The sequence below is a fragment of the Atta cephalotes genome, assembly GCF_000143395.1.
Source record: "Atta cephalotes unplaced genomic scaffold scaffold00022, whole genome shotgun sequence".
Taxonomy (NCBI): Eukaryota; Metazoa; Arthropoda; class Insecta; order Hymenoptera; family Formicidae; genus Atta; species Atta cephalotes.
In genome coordinates this window covers 1490428-1516014 of record NW_012130086.1, presented here as the reverse complement: position 1 = coordinate 1516014, position 25587 = coordinate 1490428, and the positions used below count along the sequence as shown (strand labels likewise).

The 25587-nt window shown below is 32.9% G+C and overlaps 5 protein-coding genes across 5 annotated transcripts; 3 read left to right on the top strand and 2 right to left on the bottom strand.

Annotated features, from left to right (window-relative positions):
- The first annotated feature begins 1981 nt into the window (after window positions 1-1981).
- On the top strand, window positions 1982-3493 carry LOC105619528 (serine palmitoyltransferase 1). Its single transcript, XM_012201046.1, has 2 exons — window positions 1982-2882; window positions 2979-3493. Exons 1-2 carry the CDS (start codon window positions 1982-1984, stop codon window positions 3491-3493), a joined length of 1416 nt encoding a protein of 471 aa, XP_012056436.1.
- An 830-nt stretch (window positions 3494-4323) lies between these two features.
- Window positions 4324-5804, bottom strand: LOC105619527 (cyclin-related protein FAM58A). The gene is made up of 6 exons (XM_012201044.1): window positions 5767-5804; window positions 5293-5426; window positions 5103-5200; window positions 4804-5022; window positions 4490-4720; window positions 4324-4419 (listed from the first exon to the last, which is right to left on the bottom strand). The coding sequence occupies exons 1-6, from the start codon at window positions 5802-5804 to the stop codon at window positions 4324-4326; spliced, it is 816 nt and encodes a 271-aa protein (XP_012056434.1).
- Window positions 5805-8043: 2239 nt separating this feature from the next.
- On the top strand, window positions 8044-13372 carry LOC105619526 (eukaryotic translation initiation factor 4E-binding protein 2). The gene is made up of 3 exons (XM_012201043.1): window positions 8044-8185; window positions 12561-12716; window positions 12880-13372. The coding sequence occupies exons 1-3, from the start codon at window positions 8044-8046 to the stop codon at window positions 12927-12929; spliced, it is 348 nt and encodes a 115-aa protein (XP_012056433.1). The 3' UTR covers window positions 12930-13372.
- A 1166-nt stretch (window positions 13373-14538) lies between these two features.
- LOC105619682 (stimulator of interferon genes protein) lies at window positions 14539-15636 on the bottom strand. Its single transcript, XM_012201201.1, has one exon. The coding sequence runs from the start codon at window positions 15634-15636 to the stop codon at window positions 14539-14541; it is 1098 nt and encodes a 365-aa protein (XP_012056591.1).
- A 2783-nt stretch (window positions 15637-18419) lies between these two features.
- On the top strand, window positions 18420-23960 carry LOC105619525 (macoilin-1). The gene is made up of 12 exons (XM_012201042.1): window positions 18420-18499; window positions 19467-19608; window positions 19687-19813; window positions 19990-20119; window positions 20289-20355; window positions 20482-20698; window positions 20789-21047; window positions 21141-21380; window positions 21577-21753; window positions 22909-23187; window positions 23297-23490; window positions 23698-23960. Exons 1-12 carry the CDS (start codon window positions 18420-18422, stop codon window positions 23958-23960), a joined length of 2175 nt encoding a protein of 724 aa, XP_012056432.1.
- The last annotated feature ends 1627 nt before the right edge of the window (window positions 23961-25587 follow it).

Here is a 25587-nt window from a genome sequence, read left to right as displayed (position 1 = left end):
GAATGACTGGGGCGTTTGCCGGATGTGCCGGAAGTACTGTTTTCGGCCGCTCCGATTTTAGCGGCGGCTTAAAATCGCCGATTGCACGCGCACAAGTCCGTCTTCAGGTCTGTTCGCGGGAAATGCACGGCGTATTCGAACTGTAATAATACTGAAAGAAAAACTGGAGCATTGGTCATTAAATCAATCGACAGAGAAGGCTTTCAGGCGACAATGTGTATCCCTCTTTCTCTCAGTACAGTCTTAACTAAAAGTTCGTCTGCATTTTTTTGCGCAGCTTTTGTACTGCACTTTTACTGCAGATGTGAAAATAATTATTGTCTATTTTTAAGTAATGTAAATTTTAAGTAATGTAGATTTTTAATTTTTTACGTCTATGGATTTAACTTGCTTTCTATCTTTTTCTCATTCTAAAAATAAAAAAAATTTGAAGAGTAAGCTAAACCAAGATTAAATTAATTTACATTATGATAGAATTAATAACAAAAAACAATAATAGTCAATTTTATTTTAATTAATATATTTTATTATGAAATTTTTTTAGGTTTAATTGTTTTTCACGAAACTATAAAATATTCTTTAAAACATGAATTTTGCAATTTAGTAATTATAATAAATTATATAATAAATAAAATAATTTCCCTGTAAAAATATTTCATGCATGAATATATATAAATATGTATAAATATACATAAATATTCATAAACATGTATAATATCATATTTGTGTAATATCATATTTGAAATATGTCCATATCATGTTTATATATCCCTTTTTCTTTTATAAAATTATCTTTTTAGTGTAATAAAAAAAATCAAGTTTGAAGAAATGTAAAAAAATTACAATTATACTTATGTATAATTATTACATAAAAGTATATATAATTGTGTATAAGCAATTTTTTATATTTTTCAAAATTTGTTCTCTTCTAAAATAAACAATGCGAAAAATATCCTTTTAATTATTTAATTATTTTTTATTTTTTCCATATTACTATTATTATTTCTATTACACTAAAAAATAATTTTACAAAAGAAAGAGAGATGTATAAACATGCACGGATATGATTATACATGAATATTTATGTATGTATACAATATTATTTATATATATTTATACATATTTGTACATACTCACAAAAAAGTTGTTTATTTTGACGCCAGGTTATTTTGACGCTTTAATAATTATAAAAAATGAAATAATCCTTTTCATTCAAGATGCAAATTAATACGCACATAAAATTATAGCGATCGATCCTGTTAAAAAGTCGAATATGTTGCAATTTTCTGGGGAAAAAGTTTTATATATATATTTTTTATAGTTTAGTATTTATATATATATATATATTTTTTTTTTATAATTATATAAGTGTACATAAAATGTGTCAATTTTTTAATCTAATTATATATAATTTTATATAATTTCATATGAAACATTTTTTCCCAGATTAGTTATAAAATAAATCTGAGATTATCACTTCTTATATTTATATGGACATATTCTGCATATTTCTTGCAAATTAGTATTCTGTTATAAAATCTGTTATAAAATCTGTTTTTTATTTATTTCTTACGAAACTATACTCAATTTGAATGATCATACACCAATCAAATGTTTAATGTAAAAGGTGCGATGTATTGTGTTCATCACACTAGGCACGTGATTGGTCCGCTCCTTTATGCATCTGCATTAATAATTCATTAAAATACGAATTTACTTATCATTCGCTGTTATTCGTTCTTATATAATGTATACAGCCATCTAAAGGTTCCAACTATTCATAGATCTAATTTAACCTTATTGGCGCGAAGACTGTTAAGAGTGTTAAGAGAAGCAGAGCAGAAGAACTAAGGACTTGATGATGATAATTCAGCTTATCAGCTTGTTTTCACAAGTTCATCACAGTTTATCATAATTTGGCTCAATTTATATTTTTCCATATAATAAGAAAGTGCCAATATCACTCGGACTAGTCAACAAAATGAACACTAACCTTCTGTTTGTTGAATCAGTGGAAGTACTGCGAAATAGTTTGTCACACTACCACACCTTGTTAGAAGCGATTTTGGTGGTTTGGATAGTGTGGTTTATTTCTAAGAAACGAAGTAACCAGAATTCAGTACCTTCAAAAGAATTGGTGGAGAACAAATTAGCAGAGTGGCGACCGGAATCTCTTGTACCGGAATCACCGAAAAATCATCCTTCATTAAGTCCAAAATATGTCACTTCCAAAGTCGGAAAGCGAGTGATAGTCGATGGAAAAAATTGCCTTAATTTGGGTACACATAACTACTTAGGTTTAAGCGACAAAGCAGAGTTGATAGAAAGTGCAGCAGCGGCTATAAAGAAATACGGCGTTGGGTCTTGTGGACCACGAGGCTTCTACGGAACCGTCGACGTACATCTTGAATTAGAAGAACGTTTAGCTAAATTCATGGGCATGGAAGAAGCAATAATATACTCGTATGGATTCGCCACTGTGTCGAGTGCAATTCCAGCTTATTGTAAACGTAAAGATTTAATATTTGTGGACGAGCGAGTGAATTTTGCCATACAAAAAGGATTGGACGCATCTCGAGGAAATATTCAATATTTCAAACACAATGATGCTCAAGATCTACACAATCTCTTAATGAAACAAGAGGAAATAGATAAAAGACATCTTAAAAAGAGTGCGAAAGTCAAACGTTTTCTGATTATAGAGGGTATTTATATGAATACAGGAAACATCTGTCCTCTCCCAGAATTATTGGCTCTATGTAAGAAGTACAAATTGAGAATCTTTATCGACGAGTCAATATCATTTGGTACCATCGGGTTACATGGAAGAGGTGTCACTGAATACTTTAACATTCCTACAAGTGAAATCGATATGATAATGGGTGAGGAGCAATTATTAAAGTCAAATATTTCTTGTTAATATATAAATTTATGTATAATAGTATGTATTTATATATATTATTGTATATATTTTTTAGGATCTTTAGAATGGGCTATAGGAACTATTGGTGGCTTTTGCGTAGGAGCCTCCTTTATTATCGATCATCAACGTTTATCTGGTCTTGGCTATTGTTTCTCAGCGTCTCAACCACCTCTCTTGGCATCCGCTGCTATCACTTCTTTAGATATAATTGAAAATAACTTAGAAATATTCCAGTCTTTGAGAAATAATGCCTTATCGATACACAATGGTCTCAAAGAAATCCTAATGTTAGAGTGCTTGAGTTTTGCAGAATCACCTTTGAAGTATGTATATTTAAAGGAGCAGAAAGATCGTGTCATAGAGGAGAAATTACTATCTGCAATTTCAAATAAATGTATAAAAAATAACTTGGCGATTATAATGCCAGTCTATCTGGAAACTGAAATAATTTTATCCAGACCTAGTCTTAGACTTTGTATATCTGCTAGTCTGGATAACAATGATATCAAGTTCGCACTAAACACTTTAAAGAAGTGCACAGAAGAAATTTTGTTGTCATTTTGTGAATGAAATAAATGAAACTTGAAAGAGTTATATTTTAAGATATATATTCAGCTTGTATATCAGAAATGCATCTATTTATACATATCATATTCTGTGTATTAACACAGATATATTGATTCGTCCATATATAACTTTTTTGTACGATGAAAATATAGTTATTAAAATAAAATAGAACTTTGAAAACATTACTACACACTTTTTTAATATTTCATAGAAAAATGACATCAAAATTTTATAAACTTGTTAAAGAATATTAATCCTTTTAGAGATTGTTATTATTCACAATTGTGAAAAAATCTAAGCGTGCATGATACAATAAAAATTAAAATTTATAAATAAATCAGTGTTAATAAATAAATATTTGAATATTGTAAAATAAATTTTTCTAATTGACAATCAAATTGTTTAGTTAGAAAAATTCGCTGAATACAACTTACATGAAGGAGCAGACTTTTAAAATGTTTTATCCCAAAATTTTATTCTTTTAGTTAGAGATAGTGTTGAAAGACTCGTATAAATTACTCTGAGATATTAATTTTTTCATCTTTCATTTATATGCTAAAAAAACCTAGATAATTTAAATGCATTTATGTCCTTTAATTAGAGACAAATAAAATGCATTTATTTAACATTTTTAGTAATTGTTTAACAATTTGTTTAACATTTCATATGCTATTAATATTATTATTTTTTTAGCATAGTTTTCTTTCTCATTTTCTGAAAATTATAAATTTTAAAAATCTGCTCTTCATATAATTTTATAAAAAAAGCCTGTTATAATACAACGACATCTTGCAAACTGCTTTATTATTATAATAGATACAGATACGCCCTTATTAATTGTCTCTCGTTTCAGGTTCTTCATCATATGCCGCCATGACCTTTTCCATAATTTCCCATAACTTATCCCTCGCTAAATCTTTGCAGAAAACCTGTAACAAAATAATTTACATATAAACCTATTAATATAAACTGATGTAAAGACATATAATATATATTCACATTGAACCATGGCTGTTGATCGCATTCGTCCATCAAAGGTACAACCACGCCATAAATTTGCAATGATAAATTAATACAAGCTATTGCTATTAAATTCGGTGGATAATCAAGAATAGCTGGGGAATGATGAAAATCTTGCAGCAGTGCCATGCTCGTTTTGGCGACGGGATACTTGGACCATTCCTCTTCGCCAAACCAACCTTGCAAAGATCGTAGATAATGAAGCATGTACTGCAATAAAGTATAATGTAGTTATTAATATGTTGACATACATGCACATTAACATTATTAGTTAATAATAATATTTGCGATACCTTATGTGGATGTACAGGTGTAACCTGAAACTTGAGCATCCTCATGATTAAAAGTTCAGCCTGAACAATCGCATCTCTCATACTCCAATACTGATCTCCAAGATCAAGCGGCTGAGATCCTCTATGAAGTGTATTATAGGATACATTCATTACGTCTCGTATTTTTAGTGTATCATCCTTTACTTTGCCAGCCAGATAAAGACAAGTTGCAGCTAAAAGCTAAAAAAAGATAAAATTTGTCAAATTTATTCAAAACTTATCTAGAATCTCAAAATAATTATATTATAATTCATTTTTACATAATTATCATATCCCTGTGGTGTCGCTTCTTTAATAAATCTATGATATAATGTAGCAGCAGTAGCTATTGTCAGTGGGTGAGCTTCCAATTTCAAACCTACAATCAAAATACTTTATAAAAAATCATATTTTATAGACAACTTTCTAATGATAAATTATTATAACAATTATATAGTTATAACAACATACCGCATTCGAAAATAAATCGTGAAACTGTAAAGCTGTCATTAGACTTGGTATAATCGATTGTAATGCTTTTTTGTAATGTATTCCTTTTTTCACGTTGCATTGCAAGAACGTCGATCACATCTTTCATCTTCGAGCTAAAAAAGTGCGAAAAAATGCATTAAGAACCGATTGTTCTATCCTCGGATAAACTATGTGGTAATCTACCTACTGAATAAACAAAAGAGTAAAAGCATAAGAGAGTAAGAGTGTAAGACAGTGAACTGAAGTTAACCGAAAGGTGGAATAACCTAGTCTAAATATATAAAAGAAAAAAAGAAATAAACATGGCTCGATATATAACAAACTTCAAGAATAACAATGAGTGCCAGAATTATGTCAGAACAGCGTTGAGAAAATATTGAAAAGCGTTTGATCTGTCAAGAGTAAACTGCGTATAACCTTATCTCAGTGTCATCCAATGTGAACTCATTGTACCTGAGAGTTTCGGTGCCGGTTGGCTCTGAGGGATTCATCGCGGATATACTTGTCTTCGCAGAAAAGGTCTCGTTTAAAAATTGTGTAAGCGCGCTAGTGAAAAAACTTCAGTTTCCAACTCATTCAGGTACAAGAGATCCAAACCCGAAAGAAACCTGAGAGCGGCCATACCGCCATATCGGCTTTTTTCATATGACGCGCAAAAGCAGCAAAAATCTATCCGTATATTAGCGGCATCAACGTCATTTTCTAAAATGATATGAACTATGTATCACATTATCGACACTGTTGATAAAGTCGTATTGTCGGAAATTGGATTTTAAAAAGAAAATGTTATATTTTATGATACAATTGAAGAAAATTTGCAAAAAAATTTTATTCTCTCCGTACACTTCATCAAAGTTGAAATTTATTTTTCAATTTTTAAAGTTTATTTTAAAATAATGCCATCTGTAGAGCGAAATCATTCCAGAGGAATGGTTTCACAGGAACATAAGATTTCAAATCTGAATAGATGCGAGATTGGACAGAAGCAATCTTCCTTTTGTCCAATCTTCTCCGCGAGCGAGAAGATTAGACAAAAAGAAGATTGGACAAATGAAAGAATGGCCAAGGGGTTAATTGTGGATTTTGAAGGTTACTAGGTATTGACCAATTATGAATTTAGTGAATTTGCTCACTTTTATAATTTTCATGTCATTTGAAAATACACAATCGACTCTCAGGGCATTGTTGAGACCATTAAAGACTTTCGGCGCTTATGGTAATTCGCGTGCCTGTTAAAATTTAAGTGATTAATTTCCCATTTCCAACTTTCTAAAAATTAGAAAAAGACAAAGAGTAAGTTGAATCGAGATTAAAGTTAATCTACATTGGTAGAAATGGGCATAAGATTAATAAACTAGTAATACGATATTAATTTCATGTTTTATTAGTTTTGTAGACATATACATACGTCTAAAACTTAATAATACTCGATTTTTATTTAAAATTGATTTTAATGATATCATCTGAGTTTGATTATTAATAGCGATGATAACTGAAGAGGAAAAATTGTAATTTTTCAGCAATATATAAGATATTATATCATTAAAAGTATAAGCTTTAACATAAGCTAAACATTAGTTGTAAACTGATCGCAAGTTTGTTGTGACAGTCAATCTGAAGTTTGTATTTTAAAATCAACTTCATATTGTAAATAGAACCGACTTAATGCATATGATGTATTTAACACAGGCTTAGTTTCCATCGAGGATTTAAATCAGAATGTAAGAACTAACCAATTACAATCGAGTTCCCCTATTATAGTCGAACGACAGGGGAATGTTCGACTGTAGTTGGTTGGTTCTTATTCGGGATTCTGATCCGGGGTATAGTCAACGCGATGTTATAAACGCTTTGAAACGTTTTTTAATTGATCAGTTTGTAAAATTCTTTCTTCTAATTGGACAAGGACAGAACGACGTTTTGTGTCGCCTTGTGTCATCAAATGGAAAGTACCAATATGAAGTGTTGATTTCAAATGCAAGTTTCAGATTGACTGTCAACAAACTTGCGATTAGCTTGCAATTAATGTAGAACCGACTTTATGCGTGCCAATCTGAAGCTTGCATTTTGAAATCAATACTTCATATTGACTGTCACATTGAACTTGCAATCGACTTGCAACTTTGCAATTAATGTAGAACCGGCTTAATGGATCGCAGCCTATATCGCATCACAATTCGCAATTGCTTACAGCGCCACCTTAACGGCGACCTGATTGGGACCATAAATATTCGCCCCCACTATGTGACTTGGGCACAGTATATACTTGGGTCTCCTTTTAGACAATCTGAACTTCATACGTTGTCTGTTCACAAGCACATTGCGTGAATCCAGTTGACATCCATCTCGCCATCGTTCAGCTCGTAGGTTATGTCGTATTGATAGCGCGTATTAAAATCGCGATTGCGTTAAAATCTGAAAATCACGCGCGAATCTGTTTCAATCTATGACTCTGCGAGCGAGAAATTAAACAAGTCATAGAATCGGACGGCATTCTGTCCTCCATTAAAAAGATCGGGTGAACACCCTCGAGAATCTCCGCTTATTGCGTTGCTTTTCACTAACATTGAAATTCCGGAGATTCTCGCCTTTGCTTTCTTTGCGGTGGACGTGACGTAAGGAGAAGAGAAAGAAAAAAGGAAAGAGACACAGAGAAAAAAGCCGCGTCCAAATCGACGCCCGGAAACAGAATAAATACGACGAGGAGGAAAAGAAGTAAATAACTACGAGATGTCGGCATCTCCTATTGCCAGACAGGCCACCCAGAGCCAGAGCATACCATCTAAGAGGATCGTCATTCATGATCCCAACCAGCTACCAGTCGACTACTCGTCCACCCCCGGAGGCACGCTCTACTCCACGACGCCGGGAGGTCAGTGTATCCACCTTTTCCAACTCTCTTCCATTTCTACGTTTTCCTTAACTCGTTTGCACCTCCGAGACATCTAAGCTACAATCTACATCCCCAAGTTGTCAACAGCTCCCTGTAAAACTTACGAAAAATACACATTTAGATTGATATTCGTAATCTATTCTTGAACTAATAATAGAATACAGATTTCAATTAGGACTAATTAGCGACTGCCTATTGATTGAATTTTAGGATTTTAGAGTTAAGACCGAAACATAAATCAAGCTTGGATAAAGTCTTGAGATTGTAAGCTAAGAGAGCTGTATTAGTATATTAAGACAGTCTCATGATGGTCTTAAAATAAGAATAGATTATGAATACTTCCCTTGCAATTGTTAAGGACACACATTTAGCTCAATTAATAATGGCGATTGGCGGATAAATATCAGACGAAATAAAAAAAATTCTTTTATAGAACTATTATCCATTTCCGGAATTCGTCGAAACAAAAGAAAGTCCGAATTTTATCACGAGGATCTTGCGATCTCCTCGGTATTGTACGCGAAATCATTTACCATCTCACAATATGCGCACACGTGCAAGGCGCCTTCAAGGCCATTGATATTTACGCATAACGCGATCGTATCTTTCTCTTTCTCCTCGCGCACACGTATGTACATACGTATACGCATAAATGCGTCCTGATAACAAACTGTTACGTAATACCCGGTTCGGCGCGGGTCTGCTTCGTCGTCCGTTTGCATGGAAAATATTCAACGCTTTTGTGCCGCATACGCGAAACTATATCCTATTGAAATAGCCGGTTAATTATCAGCTCGGGATAATGCGCAACCTTGACGTTAATCCATAGCCGACATGCAGAGCGACAGCCGGTAGATAATTTTTAGTCAAGAACTTCTGGATGCTTTAGTGACACAATTTGACAAAAGTGTCGTTATATCTTTGTTATTCACTGAATGTTGAGAAAGATAAATGAAGCTTGTGTATCGATTTGTATTACTAAATGAAAATCGTCCTCTATTGACCTTCGAATCCCTTCTTTGTTAAATAATTAATATATCATGTTAATATATTATATAATTTTTATTATATGTATTATATAATGTATTACTTATTAATGTGTACGTTATAATTTATGTTTATGTCATAATATATTGTACATTGATATATTAATTTTTATTAATATATTTCATTTAAATACCTTATGAATGAATAATTTATTTACTTGAGCTCATTTTCAAGAAAGGACTTGGTTTAAAAATGCTTCTATACATTCACACCTTATAAATTAAAGGCTAACCAGAACTTTTGATTAGCATATCTACATTGGTTTATGCACCTACTTTCCAGATTATATATATATATATATATGTATAGTTTATTTATCTACGGCAACCTTTACGACTTGTATCATATCAACATTATTTACAAAGTTTAACATTATTTACAATTATTATCACATTGTTACTTTATTACAAAATTCACATACATAATGTAAATATTTTGTAATTATATTGGTAAGTTCCCATAAATTATAATTACATATGTTATGAGAGAAGATAATAGTATGTTAATTACTTATATGTAAAAAATCATAGAATTTAATTTTTTCTTTTTTTTTAATGTTTTCTTCAAATCCACGTTAATTTTTTTTAGCTATCATTCTCAAATAATTTGAATTTTTATTTCTTGAAAGGAAAAGAGACAAAAGAATAAAATTAAATTTGAACAAAACTAAAAAATAGAAAGATTTTTCTCTTAAGGAGAAAGTGATTTATTAAAGTAATAGAGATAAAACGAACATGATTCAAATGACGAAGTCACATCCCCGTGCTACTTCTTGAAGGGGTTAAATTTATTAAGGCTGAAGTTCAGATTGTCGGACTCGACATTGAACGAGTAATATTTAATGTTGGTTCTACTTATTGCGTTTTTAGTAAACGATAGAAGGATAACTTATCGCGTTAATGTTTATTTCTTTATATGCGCATCACTTTGCTTGCAAGCAAAGAGAAGGCGAGCCACGAAGTAAATATGTCCGTTACAAAAAAATGCGGATTGAAATTATATTGAGTGTCATTTCTTTCGGTTTGCGGTTTACTTCGCTAATTTCGAACGGGTTTTTTTCCACATACATGTTAGCTTCCAGAGCGATGAGTAATACCACTTATAGTTATTAATCATATTGACATCTGCAGTTCACTTATCAGATAATGTTTCAAGTGGTCTTTAACAAAACTTTTTTCTTGAGATTCAAAGCATCTAACAACAAAAATTTAAAAAAAAATTGTACAAAAGATTGCACCATTATTAAATTTTGAATACGGTTGAATGAGTTATTATTTTGGTTTGAATGATTTATTATTTGATTTAGAAAATTGTCAAACGAGTGGAATGACTTTTAAAAATGATATTATTATTGGATATCCCTACTGATAATTCCACTCTATTTATCTTACTCTCAACAAAGAGTTTGATTGTTGATATAACAATCAATATAACAATATTATTCTTTTTCTTAAGTCGAAATCTTTTTCTTATTACGAAATCATAATCTAATCTATCCGCAGATGTTTATATGTTAATATTTTTATTTGTAATGATAATTCTCACCGAGATTGAATCTGTTCGATTTATATATATCTAATTAGAGCAATCGACATATCCCGAATAAAATAACATTTTGTAGATTTACAGTACAATAAATACTATAAATGTACAACATGAAAGTATTGATAAAGTGATCACTTTTTCAATCCTATTTTTTAGATTTTTCAAAAAAAAAATCTCAGTTTGAATTAAAAATAGACATGAAAATCGTATAAATAAAAAATCTAATTGAGATATAGTAGATAATTCACGAGTGGCGGTGTGTGACGAGCAGTTAGCTGCTTCTTTTCTTTTTCTTTTAACATGACGCAAGCAAAACTCGGTAGCGAAATTGTCGGCGAATTCACAAATCAGGTAAGTGAAGCCAGGTCGCATGCACTCGGGACGTTGTTGTTCCTTGCCCCGCAATGTTTCCTGGGGCGTTAAACAACCAAGGCCGAATTAATACGTGCGCGCGCGATACATACCAACGTCGCCTGATGCGTAATCGGTGACGCGTGTAATGTTTATCGCTCGCGCCAGCGCGGCGCAGAAAGTCACGGCGATCTGAAAAACAAGGGTACAAACAGCGTGAAAACGACTGGATCTTCAAGATAACTTTAGCTGCGACAGTGAGCGCGCTTCGTAAATCTTGCGTAAAATCTCAATACGTAAGCAATGACGATCAATAGACAGTCGCTTCGCAGATGGACACGTGTTCTTATCGAACCGCTGCGAAACTGTGATGAATTCCTTCTTTATTATTACTATTATTGTTCAGGTTGGTGAACGATTTGGCCGAATAAGAGAGAAAGACGCTATTCATTCGAGAAAAATTGATTATTGACTCACATGATTTCTGATCTAGTCGAGTGATATTCCAAGTTAATAAGTACAATCTTCTTCTCTGTATAGATATTTATGTTTGTTATTAAAAGAGAATGTGGATATTTATACATTATGTTCGTTATTGAAAGAGAATTTTGTCAAATAAATTTTGATCAAGCTTTAAAAAAGTATAAATTTACCTTTCACCTTGTGCTAAAAAAAAACAGTTACATAAAAAAAATGAGACTCTTGTTACGCGAATTAAAACGAACGTGACTTACACAAAGAAAGTCTCTGGATTCTAAGTCTCTGGGTTGACTTTATATCGCACTATCTTTGCTTTCTGCGATTATGTTTGTTTTGGCATCCTTGCCGACCCTTGCACTCCTTTCAAGTTAGGTAGGTGTCCGTACAGAAATACACTTGTATAAATAGGCAGCGTGCATCGCTTTTCGTATAACTGTCGAGCCATTGTGTCATTTCTGCGTGTAATTGTCATCCCATTATACAAATTATTTTTTTGAACTTCGGCCCATTATTCCATTCTATTGTAATTAAATCTTGTTTGCATTTTTCTGATTAAAAATATTTATTACCTAAAGCATAAAGATTCACTGAAATCTCTTCTGTCAACTCTACTTGGCAACTATAAAGTTACAATTATATCAAACTTGTGATAAAACTAATTTTAATTTTGTTCAACAATCATTAATATTGTAGTCTTATCAGATAATTCTTAACAAAAATTATCAGATAATTTTTCACAAAAATTTCAGCTTCAAATGTAACTTGAATACAAATTGCACACACGCGTGCACACTATATATATAGATAGCCATTCACTCAAATTTAAATATTCAAGAATATTTTCATAATGAAAGTTTAACACATACCTAAAAGTTGAAGCTTTATTATAATAACAGATTTATAGATAATTAAATTTTCGAATTTTGCGCAGGTACTCGCATCGTATACGAACGTGCGTTTTTGATGAATTTGCGAAACTCTCCGATATCACGAACGCCACCACGCAATCCGCTGACCATACCATCTGAATTGCTGAAGGGGAACACTCCAGTCATCATGAAAGATCCCACAAAAAATACTAATAAAGGTCAGTCTACTTATTTAAATCGATTTTTCTCGTGCAATTCCTGTCTTTCTTACTAAAAAATATAAGCTGAATGAATAATTATTAAGAAAATATTTTACATTAATGACGATACATAATAATAATTGCATTAGAAAACTTTTCTTACTTTTGTTTGACGTTACAGATTCTCTGATGATCGAGGAATCCGCGGAGCAATTTGAAATGGATATGTGAGATAAATGCAACGTGCTATTGTTTATGACGATTGAAATGTGTTCGTAGCCATGCTCAAGAATATTGTCAATCAATTCTATGACAATCGCACAGAGTTGAGAGTTGATGGCTAATACGCTTTAATCCTGTGCCTTTTACCAATGGTCTTAAGAATTGTGAATCTTATAAAAAGATTTTCTCCTTGACGAAAGGCCATATCTTATTCACATACATATATTGTATATTGTATACAAATCATTTTGTTCTCGACGCTTGTTCTTGACCAATGTTATACGTATATTTGCATATAAAGAACGGCCATGAATGTAAAGGTGCTAATGTTTATAAAACATTTGCATCTAATGTCTTCCTTTTAAAAATGGCCAAAGCGATGCTTTGTAACGTGTTTTGTAAGGAACTTGTATCTGTGAATAAATGATACATACATTTTATACATCCATACATTTTACTTTTTATTATTGTATACATCATATAAAAATAATTATAGATTTCCAGTATATTAAGATTTCTTTAATATATGCCTATTGAGTATCGAAAATTTAATTGTGATATTATTCCAATAGTTTAACCTCTCTGAATTTTCAAGTTCGATAAAATTTTCGAGCAGTTCAAAATGACTGCAAATTGATGTGTGTGTGCGTGCGTGCGTGCGTGCGTGCGTGCGTGCGCGCGCGCGCGCGCGCGCGTGTGTGTGTGTATGTGTGTGTGTGTGTGATATATAATTCACATTGAATTATTTAAGCGTCAAAGATCTAGCTTCGATCGTTATGAGCCTTTAATTCTTATTTCTTATTGGTTATGTTTTCACATGTACAGTCCAATAAGATTCTTGTTGTTTAAAAATAATTAAATACTATTTGAAATATTGAACAATAAATATTGTAATTTCATTTTCGAACAAAAATATCTTATAATAATTCAAGGATAATCAAGCCACACATATATATATATATATATATATAAACATATAATAAAAAGTTTTATAATAAAACGAAGTTTCATGTCTTTTATTTTTAAATTAAAATTTAAAAGAATTATTTAAATTATTTAAAATTAGAAGAATCAAATCAAGTGTTAAGGTCACGTTTAGATATAATATCAAATTGTCGTAATATAATCGTAATACTTTGAAATCTTTGAAAAAAGATTTACCTAAAAAAAAGACAACTTTATAGTCACGATACTTTTTATTACTATTTTCAAAAACCATTATGAAAATATCGAAGTAAAGAAAATAAAGGGACATATTATTTGCAAATGAAATAATATGATTAAACACAATTTTTTAACTGTGCAATAATATTGTATACCATGCTTTTGTATTAAATTAATTGCATTAAAGATCGTTATACATAAAAATTAATTTTATAAATACTAATAATAATACTAATAATAATATTCTAATATAAAATTCTTTCGAAAAATACTAGATATTTCAAATAGTGCTTACATTATATTGTTTTTGGAATGTAGATAAATTTATAACAGTTTTTAAACTGTATATATAAATGTAAAATAGGGTACAAACGTTGACATAGTGCATTATCAGATATACGTTTATAAAATTTATCACAATTTAGGACATACGTTACCTAATTTCTTTCAATACTTATGCAGAATTTGTTATTTTTGATATTCTTTCTAAAAGTATTGTTGCAACGTTAACTTTGTTTCCTTTCGCGTCGAAATCATCATAATAAATTAATTCACACAAATCTTTGGTTTCTGGATTGCTTTGCAAAATTTCTTGTAGTTTAATATAAAATCTCTCGATAATCTTAGGTTTATATTGTTTATATACAGCAGATTCAGGATGATTGTGTTTTTGTACTTCGTAGTATGTTAACAAAGGTGTCGCACCTTCCACCACTATATATATCGGTTTATTACCCGACTTTCTTCCTCCAGGATGTATCTTGTAGGCATTATTGCGATATGTCCTGCCTATATTCCCAGCCCGATTACGTCTCTCCTCCTCCAGCTCATGTATATTTTCCATCCATTGACAGGACGCTTCTTTTAAGTCTGGTGGAATGTATCCAGAAGATGGTATTAAAAGAAATAGCTTGTGTACTAGAAATGTCACATTGTGATAGTCCTCGAAATTTTCGATTTTCTCGATTATGCCCTTCTTGCCGGTTTCACTGGATGGTAGAGTAAACTTCAGATAGCCATAGTAGAAATTATACGCCATACTCGTGCCATAATCCAGACCCTTCATAACACTGAGATCAGACAGTAATCCTGTTTCCCATTCAGTTAAGTTACTCATTCTGACCAGACAGAAGGAAAATATCATTAGTGGCACACATACGTACGGCCCGAAGTCCCAGGCATATCTCAAAGGACACCCATGAATGGTGATGCTCAAGCCCAGGAACAGCAATGCGGCAACGATGATGATTGTCGCCGACAAGGTATTCAGAGAGAAGTGATACTTCGTCACTGACCAGAAGCTCTCCTCGGAATGTTGGCCCACGTCAGTGGTGAACGAGACCAGCGTCTGGCACAGGCGTAGCGTCACATCACAGAGCAAGAAGATCACGAGAAAGATGGACGCAACGAAGGTGATCGCGATCACCGATACAATCGTCCTGTCCTTTGTCGCTTTGAACGCGGCGAAGGCAAATAAAACGACGAGGACGACACTGTATACCAAGTAAGTCTTCAGCTTACGATCGGCTGTTGAATACTTCTCACTTTCCATCCTCGTTGAAATGTAGTCACTGAATCAAGCTAGATCCGCCTCAATCTGGCCTGGGAAAAACCGAATCACTGTGCTGCGATAAACTTCAAAGAAACGTGCACAGCTGTGTCAAGTGTGACACGCCCTTCCTTCTGCGAATTCTACATATCGAAGTAAAACAGGAATGCCTAAAGGTTTATTCAAACGGACTTGCATAATCATGTATAACGTACCGTGAAAAAGCTGACCAATCTTGCGTGTCCATCACATTGCTTCATGTCCATTTTATTTCATAATGTGTAATTAGTCGACTTCTTTTCCTATGCATATGTATCAGCTTAACAATCACTCAGTTAAACGGGTGATTTTTTTATCTTATTTACGTAATTGGTGAACGTGAAGAATGAGTAATTAGCGTTATCATGTGCTATTGTAAATATTTATAGTTTAAGACTTAGTAAACAGTACATTCCTTAACTGGAAAACAATATTTGTTTACATCGTATAATTTGATAGCCAGACTTTGACTTTTTAAGAAACTGTGTTAAAAAATAAATCGAATTTTGATTTTAAAAAATTTAATAAAGAATCACTGACATTATTAATCTGTATATATTTTATGAATTCTGATTTAAAACAATTGAAGATATTTGATTCTCATGTCATAATTGAATTCTACTAGAGAGGTTTCTACACACAATATGAATTTCCAAGAGACATGAATAACACAATAAAAGGATAATAAAATTCTTTTTAGCCTAACAGTTTTTCTTCTTACAGTTTTTTTCTCTTTTTTCTCTATCTTCCCAACATGAAACGAAAAAGAAAAGATGAATCAAGTTCAACTTTTTACAAAGAAACACAGTACAGCACAGTAAATCGTTACATTTTTATTATTTATCAAAACAATTGTTGAACAAAGACAAAATGATCACTATGTTACACTATATTACTTTGTAAATATAGCGACACAGTGCGACACATATCATCTCTAGGAGGAAAGAAGAGAAAGAAAGATAAACTGATGCAAAAGTTCAGCCAAAAATAACAGATCTTTTGTTTAATATTGATAAACAACAGGAATATAATAATCCATTGTGTCACACCATGTCATTTGTATCGCTTGTTAAGTCGGTTCTACATTAGTTGCAAGCTGATCGCAAATTTGTTGCGACAATCAATATAAAGCGTTGATTTCAAAATGCAAGCTTCAGATTGGCTGTCGCAAGAAATTTGCGATCAGCTTGCAACTAATGTAGAACCGACTTTAGAAGGAATACTTTATCTCTTGCTGGAAAAAAACAAAACGCCTTTTATATTTTAACTATTATGCATGATCTACAATGGGCAATAGCAGTAGTGGATTAAAGAGTAGGCGTAGAAATCGACCAATCGTAGTTGAATGTGAGAAAAATAATCAACTATGATTGATTGATTTCGCCTACTCCTTAATCAACTATTATTACTGCCCATTGCAGACCATGCATTTGATTAGCCATATTCCCGAAACATCTAATATTTATACTAAATAAGAATCACACAAATACATCGAATGTCAGTCCTTAATATTGTTTTGTATACCTACAATTCCTATTAGGAACCGTTAGCTTTACTGTACGCCAATGATCTCTCAAGCGACTGCAAATTACTACAATGAACTATAACAGCAACTGATAACGAACCGCTGCACAAGCTGCATTTTGCAAGTGCAAGCGGTTGATAGGCATAACAGAACGCGTCCATGCGATCCGAAGTTGAACTAATTAATTCTTGACATCGGCGAGTGTTTTTGGCGGGAAGGCATTCGCTCATAATCCTTCATTTTCAATGGGGAAAAACGTGGTCGAGATAAAGGCGCGGGAAAGTGCGGTCCCGTTTTTTCCCCCGGTCATGGTTGGTTGGTCTTACATCGTACCTGATCACACCTGCCGGTGGACTCTTCTAGCGATTTCGTAATCGCGAGACGACGTGTGATCGTACTGTAACGGTTCTTAAGCTGGCGGCACAGCTGCTACGCTATGTCTCTCCGAGGGGGCACGAGAAAGGAAGCTATTCAGTAATCATCAGAGAAAGAAAGAAAGAAGAACAGGAGATAGCAATGGACGGGGATGGGCCGGGAGGGGAGGAAATGGAGGGGAGAGCGCGTGTTGCCAGGTTGCGCGCGCGGAGCGCTGTTAACGCGAGTGAAACGAGGTGATGGACCGACCGCAGCACGGTCGAGAGACATCTACGATCGATAAAGGCTCGTAGAAGAGAAAGCCCGAAATCGCATCACGAAAGGGAAGAGAGATAAATAAAGACAGAGAGAGAGAAAGAGAGAGTAAGAGACAGATTGGCCGGCAAGCGAACAATCGGCACGCTTTTGTACGAGGTGATAACGCCTTGGCGATTTTTCGCGACGCAGGCAGGACAGCCGCGACGACGACGACGGCGACGACGGTGGGATTAGTGGTGGTGGTGGTGGTAGTGGTGGTGTGCGGCGCCGTGCGATTAATACAATCGGCAGGTGATTTCTCGTCGCTGATTAAAGCGCCATGTCCCGTGATGGACCAATCAGCTGCTTGGTAAACCGCCGTGAGACTTCGAGTCTGTCCACAGACGAATGACAACAAAAGAGACTGATAGAAGTCGCGCGCGCGAGAGAGCGAGCCCGAGTTTTTTCGCACGCGAGTGTGTTACCCCCGCGCGCAGCCGAGGAGGCCCAGTATATCCGCCGTTGCGGCCACTTTTTTCCGTTTACCCCCCGTAGTGCGCCGCGAGTAACGTCGCTTAGCCTGGTGGTGGTGAAAGGTGCCGTGAGGAATATGAAGAGGAGAAATGTCGAGTGCGGTAAGCTTCGGAGGCCCTTGAAACGCAACAAGCTCACCGAGGGGATCTACGGAAGGTAAATTCTCACGCCGCCATATGCGTATTGCGTACGTACGTACGTACACCTACGTCGAGGAATGGCCGTTTTCCTTCGTAATCAAAAAACGTAACCAAAACCCTCCTCCATCCTCCTCCACCCCTCCTCATCCCCCGCGTCGTTCCTTCTCGCCTATCTCGCGGAAAGACGCGAGTGTTGTAGGTCACGACAACGATAACGATGATAATGATAACGACGACCATAATAATGACGACCATAATAATGACGAGCATGATAATTATGATCGTGATGTTGATGACGACGATAACGGCGGTGGCAACGATCGCGCGCGCGAATATCGAGCAACCGCGACGCCGAATCGACGCCGCTCTCGTCTCGCTTGACATTTATCTGTCCTACGATTCTAAGGACATATGAATCTCCTTCGTTCTCACCGCTTTTCTATTTCTTTTTTTTCCCTTTCATCCCGCAGTCTCTCATCCAAATGCATCCATCGCATATTTAGCATATACATATGCAACATCCTATGTTCCAATGACTCTTGTTTGTTGTGTATGGTACGCTTACAAGCGGCTAAACACCGCGAAAACAGTAAAACAAATGCGATAGTTCAACGGACTTTTCTTTTTCGTTCTCTTTTTTTTACTTGGAGAGCGTAAGATCTTGTTATGTAAGATCTCTGGTGTTTTCGATGACACCAACTTGGTATCTCGTATCTTGTGATCCAACATATTTATCGAATATTTTGAGAAAATATGGCTCACAAAGTCAGTACAATTTGTTTTTTGTCGTTGACTTGGACTGTATTAAAAACCTTTCTTGTTTTTTTTTCAAATGTATATATTTATTTTACTTCAAGTATGTACTAATTGAATTACAAAAAACTAAAATAAATATAGAAACATACAGATGTGTCAGTCACTGTGAGTTGTAATCTAGCATATGGCAAACATAACATGTATTAAAATAATTATATTTGTTTCAGTACCTTGCTTTATCTGAAGTTTCTTCTACTATGGGCCATGGTGATCTTGGCAGACTTCATTTTGGAATTCCGTTTTGAATTTTTGTGGCCATTCTGGCTACTCCTCCGAAGCGTTTACGATTCCTTTAAATATCAAGGCTTGGTAAGTGTCATGTGTTATGCAATCCAACATTATGGGATATATGTAAAATCTCTTGTTTCTTTTTTCTCTCTGTTTTAGGCCTTTTCTGTATTTTTTATTTGTATTGCACTTACGTCAGACATGATTTGCTTCTTTTTTATCCCTGTGCATTGGCTGTTTTTTGCTGCCAGCACTTATGTTTGGGTGCAATACGTCTGGCATACAGGTATGTAGAAAAATGTGTTTGAAATATGGACAAACATGTAATGTACATCTGTCAAATGTGATTTCTTCATACTATTGATATTGGTCCATGACATACTTGCAGGAATTCAATTTTTTAAGAATTCTGATTTTTTTAAAGATGTAAGAAATTAATTAAAATATTCATATTTTAAATAGATAAAGGAGTATGTCTACCAACTGTGATGCTGTGGCTACTATTTCTATATATAGAAGCAGCAGTGCGGTTGCGTGACTTGCGTCATATGCCATTTCACCTAGACCTCTGTCGGCCGTTTGCAGCACATTGGTAATAGTTTTATCTTTGATTTTTTTTTATGTAGATGAATATATCATCAAAAGATTATGCTTCGTAAATATATTATTATATATAGATATATATATATAAATCTAATAGGATAATCTATAATATTTATGTCTGTGCTCCAAGTAAAGTTTTCTGCATTGCGTATTTCTAGCATTGGCTATCCTGTAGTTACATTGGGCTTTGGTTTCAAGAGCTATGTAGGCTACAGAATGAGGCAGGTTAGTAATCTTCAACAATCTTCATTGTCAATCATTGATTTATATTATTATAAATACATATATTCTGTACAATAAGATATTTATCATAGCGCTTATATTATTCCAATTCATTCTTGCTCTCGATAGAGAAAACAAAAAGATGTGGCAAAGGAGAACGAGTTCTACCTACAATTACTGCAGCAAGCACTGCCTCTAGAGCAACAAGCTATGTCAATGCAGCAAATCCAACCGCAAATGCAGCCACAGACACAGCAGGTCACTGCGTCGTTAGAGCAACATGTGAAAACTCAAACACACAAATTGAGTCCACAGTACAATCCAAGCCCTGAAAAAAGCAGAGGTAGCTTGTATTTATTATCAACTATTGTCCCATGTGAATACAGTATTGTTATAATGATTACATGCATTTTTATGTTTCTATTTGTTCTTTTAGAGGGCAATAACAATTCCATAGAAACGAACGTACAAAATGGCGGAGTACACACTAGTAGCCCAGTCACATCACAAACACAGACTGCTACTACCAAAAGTACTCATAGAAAATCCTTAGACAAGAGTGAAAAACAGGAAGAGCAGCATAATAAACACAATGTATCAAATAATTCACCGTCGGACAAAAGCGACAAGAAATTTATACACAGTAATGGAAGTACAGTATCGCACAGTGACATACAACTCATCGAAAGGGTGGGGTATGGTCGATTTCATACTTAAAAATGTATTTCTCTTTAATCACACTTTAATTTCATATAAAATACTTATCGACACAATTTCTTCTTAAACAGATCTGTAAATGATTTTGACATAAATGAGGTAGAAAAGGACAAATCTATTAAGGGTTGCGGACATACTACAATAAAATCACAAACAAACGGTTCGGTAGCAGGAAAATGGAATAACGTGAAAGAAAGTCGAGATTCATCCTCGACTACTAATGCTCAACGAGAACGTAAAACTCGGCAGGTTAAAAATACGAGTGAAATTACAGCGGAGCAACAGAAACAGCAAGACGATTATTATCAAAGGTATATTATATGAGAGGAATTTTTTTTGTAAATACATTATAAGTTTCTATTGAAATTCTGCTAATCCAACATATTTTCGAAGGCACAGATTGAAACTATTACAAATCTGTGTGTGGTATTCACAAATCCTATACCGTCTTGTATCCATCTAGTAGACTTCCTGTCAGTTCTTCAGCATGATTTGTCGTTGAAATAGGTTACTGGTGTGTCGCAGGCTCGAGGCAGACATAAAACGTTTGAAGTCAGATTTGCAATCAAGTCGACAGATGGAACAAGAATTACGATCGCAAATCAATGTCTTGCTCAATGGAGAGAGACAAGCTAAGGGTGACATTCAACAACTCCAACATGATAACGATCAATTGCAAAGCAAGTAAGTAAATTTTTTAATAATTAATAACTTTATGAATTATTTAATAATTGTAAATTATGTTTGTAATGTTACTATAAATTTATATAATACATATAAAAAGAGTCTATCAGTTAATGTCTGCTTTATACAAAAATTTTATTTTTCATTGTAATTTCACATTTATAAATTTGAATTTTAAATATATTGGGTTGTCCGGAAAGTTCGTGCCGATGTTGAAGGAAAATTGAAACGCAAATAATTTAAATTTTAGTATACATTTATTAAATTATATAAGTTAGTCGGCACGAATTTTCCGGACAATCCAATACAATGCTATATTAGATGTAATAAAAAGAAATCCATTATTTTTCCATTCAATTTCATGCAAAAATAATGGATTTCTTTTTACTACACCTAATATATATGTAATGTTAACATATATAATAATATAATCTATAAATCTATTGATAATCCTTTTGCTTTGTTTTTTTTCATTTTTTTATAATAAAAAGACTTTTTATTATCTGTTTCGTGTTAGTATCTGAACAAAAAAGATATACATGTAGATTTATATATCTAAATAAATTATAAAGTTTTTTTTAAATAATTTGTTCAAATTTTAATTAAATTAAAATACATAATGTTTGTTATATTATTAATCATGCTTATCTTATATTGTTACGATTTGGACATACTGGATATACTGGAATTATTAATCATTACATTCTCTTTTTTCATGTATTAATATTAAAACACAAGCGTATCACATTTAATAGGACACATGATAGTTATTCTTTTAATTTTTTAAAATTAAACATGAAAATATGTAAAAGATATCTGAAATTTTATTTAATTTTAGTTTATATTATAAAGAAAATTAATTATAAATAATTATATTTAATACCTATAAAAGGTTTCACTTCATAAAAACCTCTCAAAGGAGTCTACACACTTCTTTATTCCACAATTCTCTTATAAATTTTTCATATAATTTTTTTTTATAACATGATATACTATTAAATATAAAAAAATATTTTTTAATTTTAATTTATATTAAAATGTACACAGAAAAGGGAGACAGAAAATTTTTATTTTGATTTTTTATAATATAATAATAAAATATTTTTATAATAATAAAATAAGATAAATTCTGTAATGTAAATTTTAATATTATAGATTACATGGTCTAGTGACGGCGCGTCAATTGGATAAGCAAACAATGTCATCGTTGGAAAAGCGAATTGCAGAAGAGCGAAAGCAACGTAACATTTGCGAAGCATCCTTGCTCTCCGAACGAAGGGCACGACGAGCTGCTGAAGAAGCACGCTCTGCAATTCCACCACCACCACCTCCGCTTATCAGGCAAGAATGCACTGACGCGTGTAAAAATCGAAGATCTCAAATGGAACAGGACCTTAAAAATTTGCGCCGAGAACTCAAATTGAAGGAAGAAAGGTAAGAATATAAATTTGTTTAGCATGAAAGTATAAAATTATTTTAGATTATAAATGGCACAATGTAAAATAAACGGAATGCAAATATCATATATTATATGTTGATTCAGATGTAATGTATTGGAAAATGATGCCGCGCGTTGTAAAGAGAACCACAGAGAGTGTGAAATTCTACTCCCTGCACTCAATGCGCTGCAAGATAAAAACGCACATTTGGAAAACAGCTTGAGCGCAGAAACGCGTATAAAACTTGATCTGTTTTCGGCTCTCGGCGAAGTTAAGCGGCAATTAGAAATTCGAGAAAGTAAGTTATTGAAACTATGTTTCATTTGTGTTGTTTCATACATTTTTCATATATTTTTTTTCGTATATTTCTATTTTCTTAATATTTGTAATCTATGAAGAGCGGATAAATATTTATTAAAAATAATAGAAACACATATATTATACATATATTACATATGATCGTTGCATTAGCAACAATATATCATATTATTTTCTGTTAAATCAGGCTTAATCAGATCTCAAGAGAAAGAAATCGAAATGTTGAAAACAAAAATAGCGCAAGATTTAGCTGTGATGCCACAAGATACATTTGGTCCAGCGCCAACCTGTGCGACGTCCAAGCTTCGTTTAAATAGTGAAGTGAGAGTAGCAGGAACAAAAATACGTTCGAATGAAAGTCCCTGTCCGGGGTGTACCGTGTCAAATTTGGATCCGAATGCGACAGCGTACACGCCTAAAAGTTCCCTTATAGCATCAACTGAAGCTTAAGGAATCACAATTCTCTCATCAGAAACCTGATAGTAGGATACATCAACTACAAAGAATGTTTCAAGTTTCTTCGTGGAAATATCACTATTTGATTCACAAGTATGCAAAATACGGATTTATCGATCAACTGCTGAATCTTTTCTGCATCATCTTCTTTAAGACAACACATATTTTTATTATATACGGATCCTCCTGATGTAAACAAAACCTGGAAGTCTTCCATGAGAAACTTCGCGAAACATGTTTTGTATCATGTCTTGTCGTTTTGAAAAAGAAATGGAACCGTTGACATTACTTATGATCACGCGACGCGGCACTGATTTCTAGAATGTCAAGGAAATCCAATAACAATCTTAATTTGTAACGTTTATGCTGTAGGTTGATCTTACGGATATATAACGATTCGTGAACTCAGTGAATCGTAACTATCTCTTTTCACATGCATAAATATCGATAATAATGTCTAACAATTTAAAAAATCAGTGTATCTCACCGTTAGTTTATTTGTAAGTAAAATATATTTTATATTCTACAAGAATACTTCTTTCTCTCGAAAAGAGAAATTGTCTTATACATTTGTCATACTGAATGTTATAATGTAGTTTTTTATATATTTTTTTAACTATTTCAGAACATGATTTGACATTTCAAATCGATCTTTATGTAAGGTAGGAGAAAAGTGCTAAGAGATATTTTTTTTATTAGCAAAATCACAAAAGGATATGTTGAAAAAGTTAATATCCGTATTATGATCTTCCTGCAGTATGCCTAAACATACGATGACTTGTCAAAGATGCATTCTTATTCAAGTCGTATAAGTGAAGCTAGTCCATCATACAAACTATTTAAATATCACTGGCATATCAAGCCATTTTACGTTATGCGATCATACAGAAATAGCCATTGACAACATAGAAAGAAATATGAGCATTATCCAAGAAGGATCAAAGTAAATGTCACGACGCCAAATTTGTTTTAAATAATTCTAATGTCCATACGATGATACTCTTACATGCACACAGAGCGCGTATTTGTGTTTTTAAATTTTCATACTTTTAGTTTAATATTTTTGTTTTATGTATTGGCTTTCAAAACGGCATAAAGTAGCCATTACATTTTTCATGTGTGGAAAAAATAATATAAATTTCAATGTGATAAGAACGATTGATTCGTAAAACGTTACTAACAAAAGGATGTGATGGCTAACTTGATTTAATTTAAAAAAAGCTTGGCATTCATATTATGATCATGCTGGTATGTGAGACTATGTAATGCCATATATTTGGTTAAAACAGAAAAAAAACAGAGTTTAAATGCAAAATGATAATTTTATTAAAAGTACAAAGATAGAAAAAAGTTATTTTCATATTGAAATCACTTTATTTAAATAAAAAGAATATTTATTTCATTATTTAGCATTGAAAAAATTGATAAACTACATTGTGACTAGATATAAATGTGGATAAAGTTCTTTTTTCTTATGTGACGTCCATTAATATAATTCCAGAGTTAAAAAAAAGAAGTTTTGTTTTCTTTTTTTTAAATTATTCTTAACGTAATATATCTATATACAATATGTATATAGATATATATATATATATATATATATATATATATATATATATAT

Excerpts from the sequence above, each read along its gene's own strand:
- LOC105619526 (XM_012201043.1), top strand. The coding sequence starts at position 8,044 with ATGTCGGCATCTCCTATTGCCAGACAGGCCACCCAGAGCCAGAGCATA. Across the intron at positions 8,186-12,560 it reads CTACTCCACGACGCCGGGAG|GTACTCGCATCGTATACGAA; the intron begins GTCAGTGTATCC and ends AATTTTGCGCAG. Across the intron at positions 12,717-12,879 it reads CACAAAAAATACTAATAAAG|ATTCTCTGATGATCGAGGAA; the intron begins GTCAGTCTACTT and ends TTGACGTTACAG.
- LOC105619682 (XM_012201201.1), bottom strand. The coding sequence starts at position 15,636 with ATGGAAAGTGAGAAGTATTCAACAGCCGATCGTAAGCTGAAGACTTAC.
- LOC105619528 (XM_012201046.1), top strand. The coding sequence starts at position 1,982 with ATGAACACTAACCTTCTGTTTGTTGAATCAGTGGAAGTACTGCGAAAT. Across the intron at positions 2,883-2,978 it reads TGAAATCGATATGATAATGG|GATCTTTAGAATGGGCTATA; the intron begins GTGAGGAGCAAT and ends TATATTTTTTAG.
- LOC105619525 (XM_012201042.1), top strand. The coding sequence starts at position 18,420 with ATGAAGAGGAGAAATGTCGAGTGCGGTAAGCTTCGGAGGCCCTTGAAA. Across the intron at positions 20,120-20,288 it reads CGGCCGTTTGCAGCACATTG|CATTGGCTATCCTGTAGTTA; the intron begins GTAATAGTTTTA and ends GCGTATTTCTAG. Across the intron at positions 21,754-22,908 it reads AACGATCAATTGCAAAGCAA|ATTACATGGTCTAGTGACGG; the intron begins GTAAGTAAATTT and ends TTAATATTATAG.
- LOC105619527 (XM_012201044.1), bottom strand. The coding sequence starts at position 5,804 with ATGAATCCCTCAGAGCCAACCGGCACCGAAACTCTCAG. Across the intron at positions 5,427-5,766 it reads ACCGGCACCGAAACTCTCAG|CTCGAAGATGAAAGATGTGA; the intron begins GTACAATGAGTT and ends GCACTTTTTTAG. Across the intron at positions 5,023-5,102 it reads CACAGGGATATGATAATTAT|CTTTTAGCTGCAACTTGTCT; the intron begins GTAAAAATGAAT and ends ATCTTTTTTTAG.